General features: G+C 40.0%; 1 protein-coding gene across 1 annotated transcript in view; it reads right to left on the minus strand.

Annotated features, from left to right (window-relative positions):
* LOC147032594 (interferon-related developmental regulator 1-like) overlaps positions 1-17,580 on the minus strand; it is a 101,766-nt gene extending 84,186 nt beyond the window's left edge. The window contains exon 1 of the mRNA XM_085870340.1: positions 17,544-17,580. Within this exon, the coding sequence (XP_085726466.1) occupies positions 17,544-17,565 (22 nt within the window). The 5' untranslated portion in view covers positions 17,566-17,580. The remainder of the gene's footprint in view (positions 1-17,543) is intronic.
* Between the last annotated feature and the right edge of the window lie 705 nt (positions 17,581-18,285).

The following is an 18,285-nucleotide window of genomic DNA, read 5'->3' on the forward strand; positions in this document are numbered from 1 at the left end:
CGTATGTCAATCAGAATGTGTCCAGCTTGCTTTGTAAAATCTCTCTGGTATTTACGATTTTGGTCATTTTTTTTTTCTTAAAATGACCGACATAACGTTCTGCCAAACCATTTGCAGCAGGGGTACCCTGGGGGCAGTCAGCATATGTTTAATATCATATGGCATGAGAAACTCCTGGAACTCGCCACTGGCAAATTGCCTGCCGTTGTCGGTCACGAGATGCTCCGGCAGGTCAAAGACACTGAAAACATGATGAAGGCTTTTAATAATGTTAGTGGCAGTAATGATCACCATGGAGATTATTTTCAGGTACTTTGAATAAGCATCCACTAGAAGAAGAAACATTTTCCCCTTGAAAGGGCCGGTAAGATCTAAATGAAGCCGTGTCCAGGGACCAGCAGGCCGAGACCACGATGCTGGCTGGCTCCCCGGTAGAGCATTCGCATTCTCCTGACACATGACACACAATTTCACAGTACTTTTGATGTCTTTGTCAATGTTTGGCCACCACAGGTATCTTTTGGCCATCTGTGTCATTTTAACCATGCCTGAATGTTCAGCATGTAAATTGGTGAGTAGAATCTGCTGAAGGGATGTGGGAATCAACACATGACAATCCCACAGCACAATATCATCTTCCACAGAAAGTTCTAGTCTTTTGTCATGATGAGGATGAATCACTTTCTCTGGATTCTCATTCCACCCATGTTTAGTGAAATGAAGTACCTTGCTGAGAAATGAATCCTTCTTTGTTTCAGCTTTGACGACAGTGCCTTTCACAATCTAATCAATTTTTCACCAAAAGTACTTCTACAATCATTTGTTCAGGGCATGTAGGATGATCCTGTGTAGGTTTTCGCGAAACCAAATCTACGTTAACATTTTCCTTGCCCATGATGAGCTGTAAGGTGCCGTCATAAGTTGCCAACAGTCAGGACCTCTTGATGCTTGCTGATGGTAACTGTGACACTGGTTTGTGCTCGTTAACCAGAGTTACCAGAGGTTTATGAGCCGTCATTAGTGTGAAATATCTCCCCAGAAGGTATTGTCGAAACTTCGTAACACCAAACACTATTCCCAACGTCTCCTTCTCACTCTGAGAGTACTTTTTCTCCACGTTGTTCAGAGTTCTCGATGCGTAGGCCACTGGCTCTAACTCGCCATCTTGACCGGGTCGAAGGAGGACTGCCCCCAAACCGACGGAGGATGCATCCGCTTGAAGAGCCAAGCCAGCATTAGGGTTGTAATGATGTTGTGTGCGACTAGAGCACAAAGCAGCTTTCAATTTTTTGTTTTGAACGAATCACCCTCAACTTTGGCACATTTCTATTTCACCTTTTTTTTGTTGTTAGAAGCCTGTACAAAGGAGACATGATTTCGGCAAAATCCAGAACAAAATGGTGAAGGAAATTTGCGAGGCCAATGTGGCCAGTCCCTGGAACTGGCTTCATTTAGATCTCGTGGGCCCTTTCAAGGGGAAAATGTGTTTTTGTTTTTCATGCTTGCCGGAAAATCCACAGAGCCCAACACTGCCAGCTCTCCACAGTTAAATGGCTTTACCTCCTTTTTAGCTGTTTAATCAGCCACAGCAACAGCCAAAGCTTGTTCGAATGTTCTGTCCTCAGAAAGCAACTTTTTCCTGGTGGACTAACTGTGTACACACCAAACAAACTGGTCCCGTATTGCATGTGGGAGTTAGTTCCCAAAATTACAAGTGACGGCTAAACGTTTGAGCTTGTTTGAATAGTCCGTGACATTCTGCTTTTCACTCTGGGTCGTCCTCATAAAACGTTAAGTTTCTGCCACTTCTAATATTCTGGGTTGAAATTATTTCATAGAATTCCACACTACTGCTTGTACCTTTTTTGCGGAAGGTATTTCTACGAGACGTAAGTCTTTCAAAGTAGTGTAAGTACTCTTACCGATCAGTGAAATCGTGGTAGCCACTTTCTTCCTGTCGGACACTTGTAGCACAACAGCAATGGCACCCACCTCAGCTTGTCTGATATTGTTTTCGAGAAAATAGGGCTCCAAACGTTCTTGGTATGCCTCAAAATCGTTGCTATGAAAAGCCTCCAATGAACCTACCGCCATCATGTTGGTAGAAGATCCCATCCTCGTCACCAATTGTTATGTCTGTTGACTCGTGAATCACTACAAAGTACGTGAAACAAGTGGGTTTATTTTCATCGTGCCAAGCTCACCAATGTGCATGCGTTGAGCTGCCGAACCTTGGATACAAAACCAAGTCATCAACTTGGGTACAATGCAGATCATGTGGTGCTAAAGCATACATCAGACACAGCACAGTGCTCAAGTATATAATCCAATTGGAATAAAATAAAAGCTTTAAAGGCTGTACAAAGAAAAACATACAGAGTGACACAATTGCTTGACCTTACTTTGCACTTCATGCGCAAGGTAAATATTAGGTGCTGGGGATGGATAAAAACATGAAAATGGGGACTACATAATGCAGGGGCAATCTTGGCTTCCTATTATGATCTCCAGTATAAGCTAAGCCATGGATAAGTCACAAACAGGACACCAATGCAGATACCAATCCATCCATCCATTGGGACCATACTCTATGCAGAGCATTCGTGCTGCCTAAGCAGTGTCCTGGGCTATTGAGCACAATCCTGGACATATCACCACTCCAACACAGGATACCAGCAAGCTGGTACTCATTTTGCCAACCTCAGAAGGATGACAGGCTGAATCAACCCCACCTGGTATTAATTCAACAGTCAGGCAGGATTTGGACTCAGGACCCAAGGATCCCCAGTCAACCATCCTAAGCATTAAGCCAACACCAGGCATAGATAGCATTGCCAAGTTACCAATGCCAAGATAGCAATGCAGACTCAACGAGAAGGGCGCTCGGTGGAGCACTTACTTCCGCTACGTAATGCTTGATCCACGAGATCGTATCGGGCCCAATACATTTTTGAAATATCATGCTATACAGTACCATATTAGGCAATGGTCCAGATATGGCCACCGTGCACCCCCTCCCCCCCCCCACCTCCCAGCAAACCTATGTTTTTTCTGAATCCCCTGGATATACTGAACAGGAATATGAATGTCAACATTGAAAATTTTGGGATGCACTACCTGTTTTGACCTTTTCAATAGGGGTACCCTAAAATTATACTTTTGTCGATTTGTGTCGAATTCAATTTCCAGATGAAATCAAAATGACATGCAGAAGGGCCAAATCATATCCAATATACATGTATGATGCATCAAATTGAAGATAATTGCATTCTGATCATCTGTATATGTCTAACAGTGTTGTACATTAAATCTAAATGACATTGTATACATTTGAATATATATTCCCTATCTTTCGAATAAACACAAAATCAACACTCCGTATTCCTCAATGAATATATTTGACATTATATGAATTTTATTGCAGGTACAGACTATTTAATGATAGTGAGAAACGGTTTTAATTACCTTATATTTCTTGAAATTTGAGACATCCAGGAATGGTGTCGGTGTTGGAATGGGCCGTATCCTGAACGGAAAGCGAGTCGTCACAGTCGATATTTGTTTACATATTATTTAATATTTATTTCCAAAACATTCATGTTGAATGTTCAACTGAAGATAACAGGTTAGTTAAGATGTATTTTCTTTCTCATGGTATGATTACTGATAAGTTTTAATTAATGGTAATTAAGTTAATTTAGTAAGGTAATGAAGTTATATATTCCAGTCCAAATCAGAAATATTTAAGAATGTGATAAAACATTGCAATAATTAACACCGAATGAAAATATGAAGTTTCAAGTCCTATTTCCTTCTATTTTAGGTTCCTACTCGCTGTGCACAACATAGTTTCAACTGATGTCTGACCAGCAAGCAGCAGAAGGCGGCCAGGAGCGAGAAGACCCACCTCACAAGAGTCAGAAAGATGATAGTCATGGAGGCTCAAAGTCCCGATTGGAGCCCGAATGCATTGTGCACATTCCTGGGTTACAATGTGGCCCTATGGTGCTATTATCCACAACCAAGGATTCCACAGCCCGACTAGCAAGGTTGAAGGAGATCCGAGACAAGAGACTGGCGCAACCCATGAATGAATCAGTCCAACGTATGACGAGTCCCTGTGACCTAATGCCAGATTCCCTTACTGAGTGTCACAGATATCACAGAGAATGTGATCAACGATTTACCATGAACCTCAGTCGCCTATCCACTCCTTCAGATTCATCTTCTCCATCATGCTCCAAGTTAAGTCGGAGGGATTCATCAGGGGACAAGGTACTGTTTTCATCTGATTGCATCTTCTGTAACTCAAAGGGGAGACGAAAGGTCAAGATCAAAGGGACACACACCACTGAAGGCTTAAGCCAGTTTGAGTGTGACGGATGGCAAACAGTTCTCGAAGTAGCTGAAAACAAATGTGACGAGAAATTACTCACACGGATAAGAGGTCATAATTTGTTTGCTACAGAAGCAAAGTATCACAAATCCTGCCGGGTTATCTACACACAGAATGCAGACAAATGGAGAAGAACAAGCACAGAGGACAAGGAGAGACAAACAAACCTGGCACAAGCACACAGTCAGGCCTTTGCAGAAGTTCAGAAAGTCATAGAAAGAGATATCATTAGAGGCAAACACATGATCAAACTATCAGAGCTTTCCAGCATTTATATCGGCAGCCTTCAGCATACGGATTTCGCCAATCCCAACTTCCGTGGGGAAAACCTTAAAGCTAAGTTAGAGAAACATGAGAAGTACAAGGACTCATTGGCATTCTGTAGATTACACCGCACAGGAAACTTCCAAACTTAGTCTACAATGCAGACAGCGGCACAAGCGACGCGGCAAGATGTGCATATGAACTTGGTTCTCTTGATATGGTCAGAGAATCTGGTAGATATCTGCATCGAATGATCCTTGACACTGAAGCCACTGAAGACCCTTTCTAGGCTGCCCAAGTTTGTACCAGTTATAGCTAGATTAGGAGACACGTGGGAAGTACCCGATGACCTGATGGATGACCTGGACGAGTTCACCTGTGCATTATATGGAAGACCTCGTACTCGGAGCGTCGATGAGTTGCGGTTCATGAAAATGAATGAGCTATATGCGAAAGATGATGACCGTCTATCCCGTTCGAGCACAGTTGACACGGGCACTCTCCCTCCATGCAAGAAGAGCCTGTAGCAACACATCTGGAGAGTCAAATTCCAACTTGGAATTTGGAAAAGAGCCCATGTTGCAAATCTTGAGATCCCTGAGCCAAGTGATGGACATGGGTGGATTTTAGTTGAGGGGAAGCTGGAGCCTCTTTGGTACGAGGGAGGGGTCCTGCCACAGCAGTTGGCAGACATCGCTGAAGATTCAGCGGACATCAATGACTCGGACTCGGACTTGGACATTCCAGACGAATCGGACTATCTTAATGGAGACAATTCAGAGTCTGACAATGAGTAGAATTAGTTGCAATTCACGTTAACAACAGAAACATTCATTTCTATTGGAGTATACTTCTGTTTTGAATTGTTTAGAATATATGTTGTATTTAAATACTTACCATGTTTGAGATATGCTTATGTTATTTAGTTCCGTGAATATTGTATTCAATATGATGCGGATATAATGCAAATATAAACACTTTTATTCACTCTGAAACGTATGCTTTCTGCAGTCTGCATTGGCACTGTAAGTTGTAGATGTATGTTTGGAAATATGATGGATGAATATGGGAAGAAATATGAAGGATAATGAAATAATGCACGTAAAATATTCTTGTATTATAGATAACTGACATGATCCGGATTATGGAGATATAGACTGGAAATGTTTATGTGCAATGAAATATCTTGTAGTTTGGTGATGCTGATGGAGGCCATCTTGGATTTTTTGGTTGCTTTCAAACTATACGATTAAATAATATTTTGTGTGGCATTATAACTAATTCTCTGTAATCATGGTAATAGTTTGTCAAGTAATGTTCCATAAAAAGTGACCACAAATGTGTATTTCGTCAAAATGTGGTTGATTGAAAACATTATTTGTCTGAATACCCGTTTCATGCTTATTGTGTGATAACGTTGTATATTTTCATAATAGTTGCTTGATATTTTCGAAAAAAAAAAAAGGTAATTAATACCGTTTCTCACTATCATTGAATAGTCTGAACCTGCAATAAAATTCATATAATGTCAAATATATTCATTGAGGAAGACGGAGTGTTGATTTTGTGTTTATTCGAAAGATAGGGAATATATATTCAAATGTAGATAATTTCATTTAGATTTAATGTACAACACTGTTAAACATATACAGATGATCAGAATGCAATTATCTTCAATATGATGCATCATACATGTATATTGGATATGATTTGGCCCTTCTGCATGCCATTTTGATTCCATCGGTAAATTGAATTTGACGCAAATCGATAAAAGTATAATTTTAGGGTACCCCTATTCAAAAGGTCAAAACAGGTAGTGCATTCCAAAATTTTCAATGTTAACATTCATATTCGTGTTCAGTACATCCAGGGGATTCAGAAAAACATAGGTTTGCTGGGAGGTGGGGGGGGGGGTGCACTGTGGCCATATCTGGCCCATGGCCTATATCGTTTTTGGCCCTATCTCTCAATGGTGAATAATCACTTTGTAAATTAAATAAATCTCATATCCAGATTCGGGTTCAGATCTTCACCAAAATTGAAACAATCCTTCCTTGTCACACACCCAACATGTCCAGCAACTTTCGGCTGAATCCGTACACAACTTTTTGAGATGTCATGTTATATAGCAATTTAGCCCGATTTCTCAATGGTGAAGACTTCACTTAAAAAATGATCAGATCCATATCCGGATTCGGATCTTCACCAAAATTGAATCAATTCTTCCTTGTCATACACGCAATGAGTCCACCAAGTTTTGTCTGAATCCGTCAAAAACTTTTTGAGATATCCTGCACACAAACAAACAGACAAACAAACAAACAGACAAGCAGACAGAAAGGGGTGAAAACATAACATTCTTCACCTTCGGTGGCGGAGGTCAAAATATTTGAAAATCAGCAAAACCTTCTGCCACACACACCACACATGCCGCATGTTTTGCTTATCTGTGTGTTTGTTGGTTGATTGATTGATACAAAATCAGGGCTCATGGAAGAACGGAGTGACAGAGAGTAAAACGACAAGGTAGTGACGGGCAGTGGGGAAACAGTTTGAAAAAACAAGCAAAGGAATGAACAAACAGGAACAGAGGGGAGAAAACGGTAACTTTCAAGTAAGAGGATTGGGTTAGGTAGGTTAATGGGTTTTGAAATATTGCATATAAGTAGCACAGAAGGAGATCACACCATGTGGCCTCTCGTGACAGTGTTGTTTTGCAGCTACTTGGCATGGCATGAGCAAAATTAAAAACTTTTTTTTTAATCACTGGTTATGAAAATGGTTTTCCTGTATTTTCACGCATAAATATCCCATTCTTCACAATTTGCCAATTATGTTTTCTAATACCTTATTATCATGCCTAATTTTCCTCAAAATTACTCTGCTAACAACTTTGTTTTGTTTACTCTAATAGAGTACAATCAGTCCTGTTTCACATCATGCCAAGCTTTCTTATACTCGATTAAAATGTGGGGAGAAAATGGAAATTTCATAAACATACGAGTAGATGACTAATTCTGATGATTAGTGAAATTTTCATTTCGCTTGCTCATACAATATTAAAATAACTGGATTGTTAAGCAGTAATTGTAGCTTGATGGAATTCCCATTATTTTCGGTGAAGGCAACAAGGTCTTGCCTTTGATTGGCTGTGAAATATTTACGTGAAACGTAATACATTTTTGTAGCTTGGTGGATAACACAACCATCCAGGGACACCCAACAGCAAGATGTGAGATCAATTGTGATTCTCAGTTTTTTGAAATTTGAGTTTAGTTTCCCTTTTAATGCTCTCTCTGCTTGTGCATTAGTTACGAAACAAAAATGTTATGCAGCGTGTTCCTTTCCATTTGTTGTACAAACATCAAATGGCTCTGCACACATTTTTCAACATGAATAGTGATGGAGGATAAAGGGAGAGGAAGCAAGGGAATACATGGATTATAAGCAAAGGGTAGGGAATATACATGGTCCCGTTAAAATTTTGCCAATCCTGCATACATAATGTTCAAATGATTCCTAATGTACTAGTACGTGTTCACTGAAACAACAATTTGTATTGCCATTTAAACAATGATACATTTAAATATACCACTTAAATAATTTGATATTTGAGCATGATATTGTGATATTGTACTATTAATAATTAATAAAGATTAACAAATCATGATATTGATAAAGATTTGATATTATGATAATGTGATAAATAATATGATGTGATATTTAATGAATGACACAGCTTACATTTATAAACATGATCATGGCATTGAAATGAGTATAAAGGCAGAACTGGAGAGATAGTTTTGGCTGAACCATGTTACATGGAACAGCAAACCAACCAATGAATTACATGGCTACTAAAGTAGTTTGAAATCTAATTATCAGTATCCATCCAACACCATTGCACTGTATTGCTTTAGTCATTGTCAATCGTGGTGAAACCCTTTTAAAAGTGAACATTGTTGCCCTTCCTCCTGAATTCAAGATGGAGATTTAATTAAAGTTCAATAAAGTATGTGGATAACTGCAGAACGTATACAAAAGGATATGTTGTCTGAAATGCTCAGCATGGGGTGCTAAAGCCATTAACTAACATGTTGTGGAAGGCATGTTTGTATTAAATATACAATTGCCCGAGCTGCCAATGCTACCATTTTGAACAGTAGATTTCTCATTTTTGCAAATCTTTACTTTACTACCACCAGCTTCAATTATGACGATAGCCTTGCAGCAACAAAGCATATAACAATTCAGAGCCTTGCTGGGGTATATAGATTACAGTACAGTACTGTATATGTCGAAGAACTAGTGCGGACTCATTGACTGACTGACACAGATCACTGTTACAATAGCTTTTCATTTTTGGGAACATGCAAAGCAAATAAGTCACCCAATACATTTCCTCTTTCATACACAGGGTGTTAACAAAAGTCTGGCCCCAAATAATTTATTACTGCACTTTTTTACTTTCTTTTTTGGAGATAACCATGAAGAAAATGCCCATGAACAAGACCTCAAAATAAAGTGAGATTAGTGCTTGTTGTGGGCATGAGTCATTGGGAGGCTATGGGGTCATCCTTTAGGATTATCTGAAGAGTGTCGTCTACAACAACAAATGGAGAACATTCGATGAGCTAAAGGCTAACATCCAACAGGGGTGCAATAGCATCACTCAAGAACAGTAACTAAATGTCACCACATCCTTAAATAATAGAATTAACAAGTGCATAGAACAAGATGGAAGGCAGTTTGAATATCTATAATAATAAATGCCAGTGTGTGTCAGTTTGTCCGTCCATCCGTCTGCCCATCCATCCGTCCGTCTCCTTCATAACTCCAGAACCAAAATAAGCCTGACCAAGATAGTGGTGTGCCATCTTGGTCAGCCCTCTGTCAGCTCATAAGATTCTTAAGCCACCATGTTTTTTGGCCTGCTCAACAAAGCCAACACTTGGAACAGGCTGCAACGATTTCTTTACGAGAAAAAAACTTTTTTTTCACCTTCCTCACTCATACTATCGATATATAAGAATCTCTGGGTACATTGAAATTTTTATAAACACCTGCAGATGGCAGTGTTTGTGGCTTTATTTCATTTCCGCACACGCAATAACTTTGAGAATTTCTTAAACTAAGCTGAATTATGAAATTTAAGCTCCAGATTTGAACTTAGTAGCAGTTCCGACTCCTAGAAAAGCTGTTCATTTGTCCAATTCGGATATATTTGATATTTTGGCATCTCCAGGAGGTGTGTTTTATATGACAGACAGGTAATGCTCATCACTTGCCAAGCCAGCCATTCCTTATCAACCGTTTTGCTGGAGTGCTTCCCTGAGTGCTTAAGCCACTTGGCGAGCACTCTTCAAGCTGCTTGGATGTTTGTTTCGGTAAAAGTACCAATGTTTTCAATCTAATATTGATGAGACGTACATTTCCACCTTAGTTGGGCCAAACAGTACCGTGCGGGAGGTGTCTAATCTACTGAAAATGTGCAATTTTATTTTTATAGGACATCGCTTTGTTTAACATTTTTGTGCAATTTGCTTTTATAATCCACCCCTCACTTCGAGATATATATATATATATATATATATATATATATATATATATATATATATATATATATATATATATATATATATATATATATATATATATATAGTCCATGGACCTCATGTTCGCCATGTTTGTTCTCGCTGTGAAGGCATGGACCAACATTTTGTGTTCTGTGGCTTGATCTATTTTTCAATTGAATTTTGCTAATTTCCCACTTTAATTCCTCTTTCAAAGAACTGTTTAAAGGTAAACCTTTGTGTTTGTCATTTTTATGTACTTTATGCATGTGTACATTAGCACGTTTATGTATGTGTACAAACTGAAATTAAAACAATGGTACTTGGCACTGTGTGTGTGTGTGTGTGTGTGTGTGTGTGTGTGTGTGTGTGTGTGTGTGTGTGTGTATGTGTGTGTGTGTGTGTGTGTGTGTGTGTGTGTGTGTGTGTGTGATTGTTGTCTATAATTTAGGATTCAGAAGGTGTAACGGAGCCATCACTAGAACGGAGCCAATGGACTAGATGATCCCAGACTCGAAGTATCCACCTTCATTTCGGTGAAGGATTGTGATTCATGGCCTGAGTTGTGAAGTTGTTTTGTTCTCAGAGTTTTGTTCCGAGGACTTTTTTCAGGATCGTCACTGAGCCCCGCATAGCCTCCAACTGTAGTTTGTTTGTGGTGATGTTCCCAGGGATGGTTTTTGAGATCTCTGTGAGGTTCTTCTTCATCACTCACATTGCTCCAATGATCACTGGTACAATTTCAGCACTCTTCAGCTTCCAGGATCTTTTTTACTTCATTTTTGAGATCTTTGTATTTGGTTATTTTCTTAATTTCTGCATTATTTAGACCAAAATTACTGGGTACTGAAACCTCAATTAATAACAATACCTTCTCTTCCTTTTTTATCTGAGTACTATGTTTGGTCACTTTGCTTTGTTTTCTCTATTCATGCTGGATGGGATCATCAGGTCCTACATGAGCATTATTTCCTAGTTTTCATTGATTGCTTTTAGTTTGTGTTTCCATGAGTTTTGTGGAACTGGGATATTGAAATTTCTGTGGATGTGCCAGTGCATTACTCCACATATGTTGTTGTGCCTTTGTGTGAAGAGCTGTTCTGACATGAGTTTTTTAACATCCCGATAGGAGGTGACTCATGCTTTCTGTTTCTACCTTGCAGAACCTACACTTGTCCGATTGATTCAGTCCTGCCATCTTTTTAAAGCCGTTGATGTGGTGTCCTTGGTCTTTAGCATTTGTTATGATTTGTTCTCCATCCAAATTGACCTGACCTCTTCTTCGCCATTCCATTTGTCCTTCTTTGTCTATCCCCAATCTGTCCAATTCTTTTATATATATATATATATATATATATATATATATATATATATATATATATATATATATATATATATATATATTTCCCTGCTCTATTGTCGTTATCCCAGTTGTCACTAATATATCTGTTGGTATTTCATCATATATTTTTATTTTGTCTTTTTTGCAATTGCTGGCATTGTATTTGTTGCTGTTTCAGTTTGGTGAATGACATCACACCTGTTTTTGGAATTTTTTTTAAAAGGAGAGAGAGAGAGAGAGAGAGAGAGAGAGAGAGAGAGAGAGAGAGAGAGAGAGAGAGAGAGAGAGAGAGAGAGAGAGAGAGAGGAAGAGAGGAAGAGAGGAAGAGAGGAAGAGAGGAAGAGAGGAAGAGAGGAAGAGAGGAAGAGAGGAAGAGAGGAAGAGAGGAAGAGAGAGAGAGAGAGAGAGAAAGAGAGAAAGAGAGAAAGAGAGAAAGAGAGAAAGAGAGGAAGAGAGAAAGAGAGAAAGAGAGAAAGAGAGAAAGAGAGAAAGAGAGAAAGAGAGAAAGAGAGAAAGAGAGAAAGAGAGAAAGAGAGAAAGAGAGAAAGAGAGAAAGAGAGAGTTCTGGTTTGTTGTCTTCATGGTTGTGTACAAATTGTACTTAGTCGTCTGTTGAACTTTTCACATACTATGCCAATCCTACAGTCAACGCTCTGTGCACTTGATCGAGTTCCATCAGACCACACCTCCTTCTTTCCTTGGCAGGTACATTCTCAGGATGCATTGATTTTTGTCGAACATTTTGTGGATAGTGATGAGTTTTCTTTTGATATCTAGTTTTCTGATTTCTGCTTGTGGCCACTTTACTATTCTGCAGCTGTATTGGAAACCTGGTACTGCTAGTTGGTTTATGGCTTTGATTTTGTTCCTTGGAGAGAGGTATGTTTTCAGGATCAGCCTCATTCTATGCAGGTACAGAAGTCTTTGGTAATTGTTTGGTGCATTTTTTATGACATATTTGGTGGCCCTCTTCTACTCCAAGGTATTTGTAAGATGCTTCGTTGTCTAGCTACTGTATTCTTGTATCTAGGTCGATTTTTATGTTGTCCGGTTTTTTTTTTTTTGATCTACCTTGTATGAATGTGCACTTTACATCCTTATCCAGGCCAGTTTCTATTTGGATGTCATCAGAGTACCATTTCACTAATTTCAGTTGTTCTGCCAATTTTTCGTCGTTCGGTGTAAAGAGTTTTAAATCATCCATGTCCAGTGGATGTCACCTTTCTTGTTTCTTTGGACGTTGTTTTATTGGATGTTAGGGTGTATCCGTGTTCTTATAGGCTACTTAATGGAGGCAGACCAAGTCGAAACAGGAGGGGGGAAAGGTTGTCTCCTTGGAAGATCCCACGTTGTATCTTCACTCCTGGTATTCCAATCTTTCCTTCCGAGTGCTGCAGGATTATTGTGGTATTCCATTGATCCATTGCTTTCTCAATCAGATTGATTATTTGATGATTTATCTTGTACATTTGCATGCACCTTATCATCCATGAATGGGGGACATGATCAAAAGCTTTTTTATAGTCTATCCAGGCTATGGACAGTTTGGTTCTTCTTGTCTTGCAGTTTTAAAGTATGGCCTTGTTTAGTAGAAGGTGGTCTATTGTTCTGTAGCATCCCCTCTTACATCTTTTCTGTTCTTCCTCGAGGCCTCCTTGTTGTGTTTGCTGGTGGTATATCGTTTCTGTGATGATTCCTGTTAAATGTTTGTAGGTTGTCGGTAGACCGGCTATTGGCCGATATTTGTGAGGTCGTTAGGGTTCTTCAGACTTTGGGATGAGGAAGGTGTTACCTTCTGTGAACCATTCATTCACTCATTTCCTGATCCTCTTGGATTAGTTAATTGGATGCTCGAGTGCAGTAAACGTGGAGAGCATCACATTGCTTTAGCCAGAGGTTCAGGATCCCACCTGGGCCAGGGCTTTTAAAGCTTGCCATCTTTAAAAGTTGTCTTATCTTTTCTGCATCAATAATTACTGCATCATCAATAATTACATTTCCCAAGATGGTTCTTCTTCTCTTCTAGATTTTGGATCCATTCTGTCTCCTTATTGTGTTATTTTAGATTTTCCTAAGTTCCTTTCCAGAATAGTTCTAGTTCATCTTTTTCAGGAGGGGATGACACATTCTGCTTCCGTTTCCCTAGTTCTCGGTGGAATATTTTTCAGGTTTTCAGGAGGGGATGACACATTCTGCTTCCCTCTCCCTCGTTCTCGGTAGAATCTTTTCAGGTTTTCAAGAGGGGATGACACATTCTGCTTCCCTTTCCCGAGTTCTCGGTATAATCTTTTCAGGTTTTCAAGAGGGGATAACACATTCTGCTTCCCTTCCCCTAGTTCTCGGTAGAATTTTTTCAGGTTTTCAGGAGGGGATGACACATTCTGCTTCCCTTTCTCTAGTTCTCAGTAGAATCTTTTCAGGTTTTCAGGAGGGGATGACACATTCTGCTTCCCTTTCCCTCGTTCTCGGTATAATTTTTTCAGGTTTTCAAGAGGGGATGACACATTCTGCTTCCCTTTCCCTCGTTCTCGGTATAATCTTTTCAGGTTTTCAAGAGGGGATGACACATTCTGCTTCCCTTCCCCTAGTTCTCGGTAGAATTTTTTCAGGTTTTCAGGAGGGGATGACACATTCTGCTTCCCTTTCTCTAGTTCTCAGTAGAATCTTTTCAGGTTTTCAGAAGGGGATGACACATTCTGCTTCCCTTTCCCTCGTTCTCGGTAGAATCTTTTCAGGTTTTCAAGAGGGGATGACACATTCTGCTTCCCTTTCCCGAGTTCTCGGTATAATCTTTTCAGGTTTTCAAGAGGGGATGACACATTCTGCTTCCCTTTCCCAAGTTCTCGGTATAATCTTTTCAGGTTTTCAGGAGGGGATGACACATTCTACTTCCATTTCCCTAGTTCTAGGTAGAATCTTTTTAGGTTTTCAAGAGGGGATGACACATTCTGCTTCCCTTTCCCGAGTTCTCGGTATAATCTTTTCAGGTTTTCAGGAGGGGATGACACATTCTGCTTCCATTTCCATAGTTCTCGGTAGAATCGTTTCAGGTTGTTGTCAAACATCTGGCATTGTTTTCTCCTGCTGCTAGCCTCAACATAGTTTTTACTTCATTTTCGTTGCTATCATTTCTAGTTGCCCTTGCCGAAGGAGAGGGTATTGCATTTGGGTCCGTTTGTTTATTTGTTTGTCCACACAGAACATTAGTGTTTTTCTCGGCAATCGCTTGGCGGATTGAGATGAAATTTTCACCATTGGAGCGACTACTCAAGTAGAATGTTTAATTAATAATTGTGAAGTTATAGGTCACATGGTGTGGCAGCAATGTTGGAAAAACAGAAAAATTTTGAAGTACTCCTCATGAGGAATAAGTGGGATTTCTTAATGACATCATAGGTGCCATCTTTACGATGTCATTATTGCATATGTAGAACGCTACATCTGATTAGTATGAAAATTTTTGAGGGTCTTCTATGGATAAAATGGTCCACAGAAAAAAAGACGACATCATTGTTCATGTGATTTGGCAGCCATATTGTTTGTTTTTTTTAACCTTCAAAAGTCTTCTTCTTTGAAGTGGCTGAACAGATTGAGGCGAAACTTTGCATATATGACCGCCTATCTGTGAGGAACACAAGGTTCACAGATATGGCATAATAGGTCACATGGTTTGGCAGCCATATTGGATTTACCCAAAAACCTATTTTAAAAAATCTTCTCCAGAACGGCTGGTCAGATCGAGGGGAAACTTCACTCAAATGTTCCACAAACTATGGGTGTACAAGTTTGTTCAGGAAAAATTGATAGGTCACATGGTTTGGCAGCCAGATTGGATTGAAGAAAATATTAAATTATGTTTTCTCTGGAACCACTTAATCAATTGATGTGAAACTTCACAATTATGATCAAGTTCTGATGGGGAATACATGTTTTAAATTTCAACTTGAGCGGTTGCATGGTCTGGCAGCCAGAATGATTTAATTTTTTTTGATCTGGGTTCTTTTTTATTTTCATTTTTTAATTAGGCTCATTTGGCTGTGCCTGGATGAGTTTGAGGGGAGAGGAGTAGCAGCTGAAATGCAAACCTATCCAGGTTCCTCCTGATGACTTCACCTTTGCTTTTTGCTTGTTAGTTTTGTTTTTTTGTTCCTTCTGATTCCTCCAATGCAGGACTGTTCCAATTTGGTCTTCAATTTGACTTAAATTGAATTTATTTTAATCACATTCTAAATTGAATTGAATAATTATTTTAATCCTATTCTGTATTCAATTGAATAATAACAATAAAAAAACGTCATGGGTCAGGGTCAGGTGTCCAATCAAAGCCAGGTTGCATCAAAGTGGGATGTCTTGGTACCCGGTCATCACTGCCAGCAGTTATAAAGTGGCAGTTCTAATTATGTCTCTTATTAATTATGTAACACACCAGTACACGAATGCCACACAAAATACATCACACAAAACTACACAAACACCACGCAAAACAAGTACTGGCGAAGGTCTGCAATCTCTGATTGCTCTTTTTCTTGTTTGATTTGGCTTTCAGCACCCATTCACTCAAGGTCTTTATCTTCAATTTTATATTTGTTTTTATTTTTTGGAGATTCTCCTGAGTTTTGTGTTTTGATATCCTCTTTGGAATTGCTGTATTTGTCCTATCTCCTTTCTAAGAAGCTCCTTCCATCTCTTGAGTCTTTGCTTCCATGTTGGTGCTTGATTTTTATTTGTGGAGCCTGTTCAGTTATTGCGGTATTTTGATGTTATTTTTCCTGAATGAGCAGTGCTGCTGCAAAACTCAAATGCAGAGCACATTCTGCATAGGAGGACGTCCTCCCTCTCCTCTGCATTCCAGCTTTAATTGCTATTTTTGTTTGCTGTCCTGCTTAGGTCTTTCCTTCTTTGAGACAGGCAGCATCGTCCTAGCTTAATGTCCTTTGATGCAGGGCTCTACCTCTTTTTGGGGAAGGTGTAGTCATTTATCTTAGCAGGACACACCCTGGCTGTCTGGTGTGTCCACACAGACTTCACAGTGCTTTCTCCATTGGTGACCTTGACCCTTTATTCGGAATTTTTTTAATGTTCTTCAACACACCTGCACCGTCATGCGTTGTACACAGGGCTTCCTTCCACCCTCATCCCTTCCTGTCCCCACAGTGGTGATGCCCCCATTCCTCAGGTCTCCGAAGACCCACTCAGGGCCTCCAGGGAGCTCCCTCAGTGGTGCGCACCAAGCGTTATGTCCCCACGATGGTCTCACTCGCACTTGCTTTCTTCTTCCTCCAGGTGCCACCGCACGAACCGTTCATCATCCCAACCGAGATGAGAGCCTCACCACTTCACTCGGGGCCACATATTTTGCTGGTATGAATCGTGCGTTCCTCTCTCACTTTCAGCTCCATACAGTGACATCTGTCTGAACACTGCACATCTCCATTTCATGAACTCGCCGTGTCATTCCCATATCGGAGGTCCAGCACAGGCTTCCGCTCCATGACACCCCATACCTTGCAGCCTCTCAATTCTATTCTCCTCTCCTTCTTCACTGCCTCTGCTACCTTTCGAAGTCTTGATATCTTTTCTTTTTGGAATGGAGGTACGTGAATCATCACAGGTGTGTTCACGTGGGGGAATCGTCAAGAAAGACGGCGAGGGAGATACGAGGCATCCTTATCACTCCACCATTGTGCAAGTATGTGTGTTTGTGCGTGTGTGTGTGTGTGTGTGTGTGTGTGTGTGTGTGTGTGTGTGTGCATAATGATGTCTGAAAAATGATGTCTGCAGATATGCACATAGTGTGTGTCCAGGGCATAACTTTCTTTACCATTTGAGCTTTTTCATCTAATTTTCAACAAAATTTTCAACTGGTGGTAGCACTGCCTGACCCTACATCCCAATAAACGCTTTACGGTGGCATTTTATGGCCTCAAAATGGATGTCAAGGACAACATGTTGGAGCTTAAAACCTTACCCAGATTCTGAAGTATCTCCATCCAAAATTGCAGGCCTGTAGGTGCTTTGGTTCAGCTGTGAAAGAGTAACAAACAAACGCACAAACAAATGCACAAACACTTGAAATTATTTTGAACACCGCGCTTCAGTCTGTCCAGGGCATAACCTTTATTTTCCCATTCAAGCTTTTGTCATCAAATGTTCAACAAACCTTCATTATGAGAATACGGAGAACACCAATTCATAACATTTACATGTTTTTGTGTGCTGTTCTCTTCGTCAGGTTTATATAAAGTACAAAGCGGATGCGGATAGGCTTTGCATTTTGAGATGCTTTCTCATTGCTTCTCGCTTTACTTTCTGCAGGTATGCACACATTTTCTACCCTTTCCAAAAAAATTTTAATCTGTGATCCAAATGCGTGTCTAATATTAATTTATTTTAGCGGGTTAGGTTGCTGGTAATTTGTTCACATTTGGGTTCCAATTTCATTTTACTCATCTGTGATTGGTCATGTAGCATCCTTCAGCAGCAGGGGGCACTACACCCTGAAGTACATGACAGAGGTTTTTTTTTCATATAAGATTTTTGGCTCATAGAACTGAACACACCACAGGCCTCTAAGCTGTCTAGCCTGGATTTGAATCCCGACCCAGCTATTAACTGTCAGTCCGGTGTTTCTCAGGTCGGGTGATTCGTCAACGTGTGTGCCGTCCCTTGGATGGATGTTAAACTGGGCATCCATTTCCACCAGCACTATT

Source organism: Eptatretus burgeri, chromosome 2, assembly GCF_056783735.1.
Source record: "Eptatretus burgeri isolate ZD-2024b chromosome 2, Ebu_testis_v1, whole genome shotgun sequence".
Lineage (NCBI taxonomy): Eukaryota > Metazoa > Chordata > Myxini > Myxiniformes > Myxinidae > Eptatretus > Eptatretus burgeri.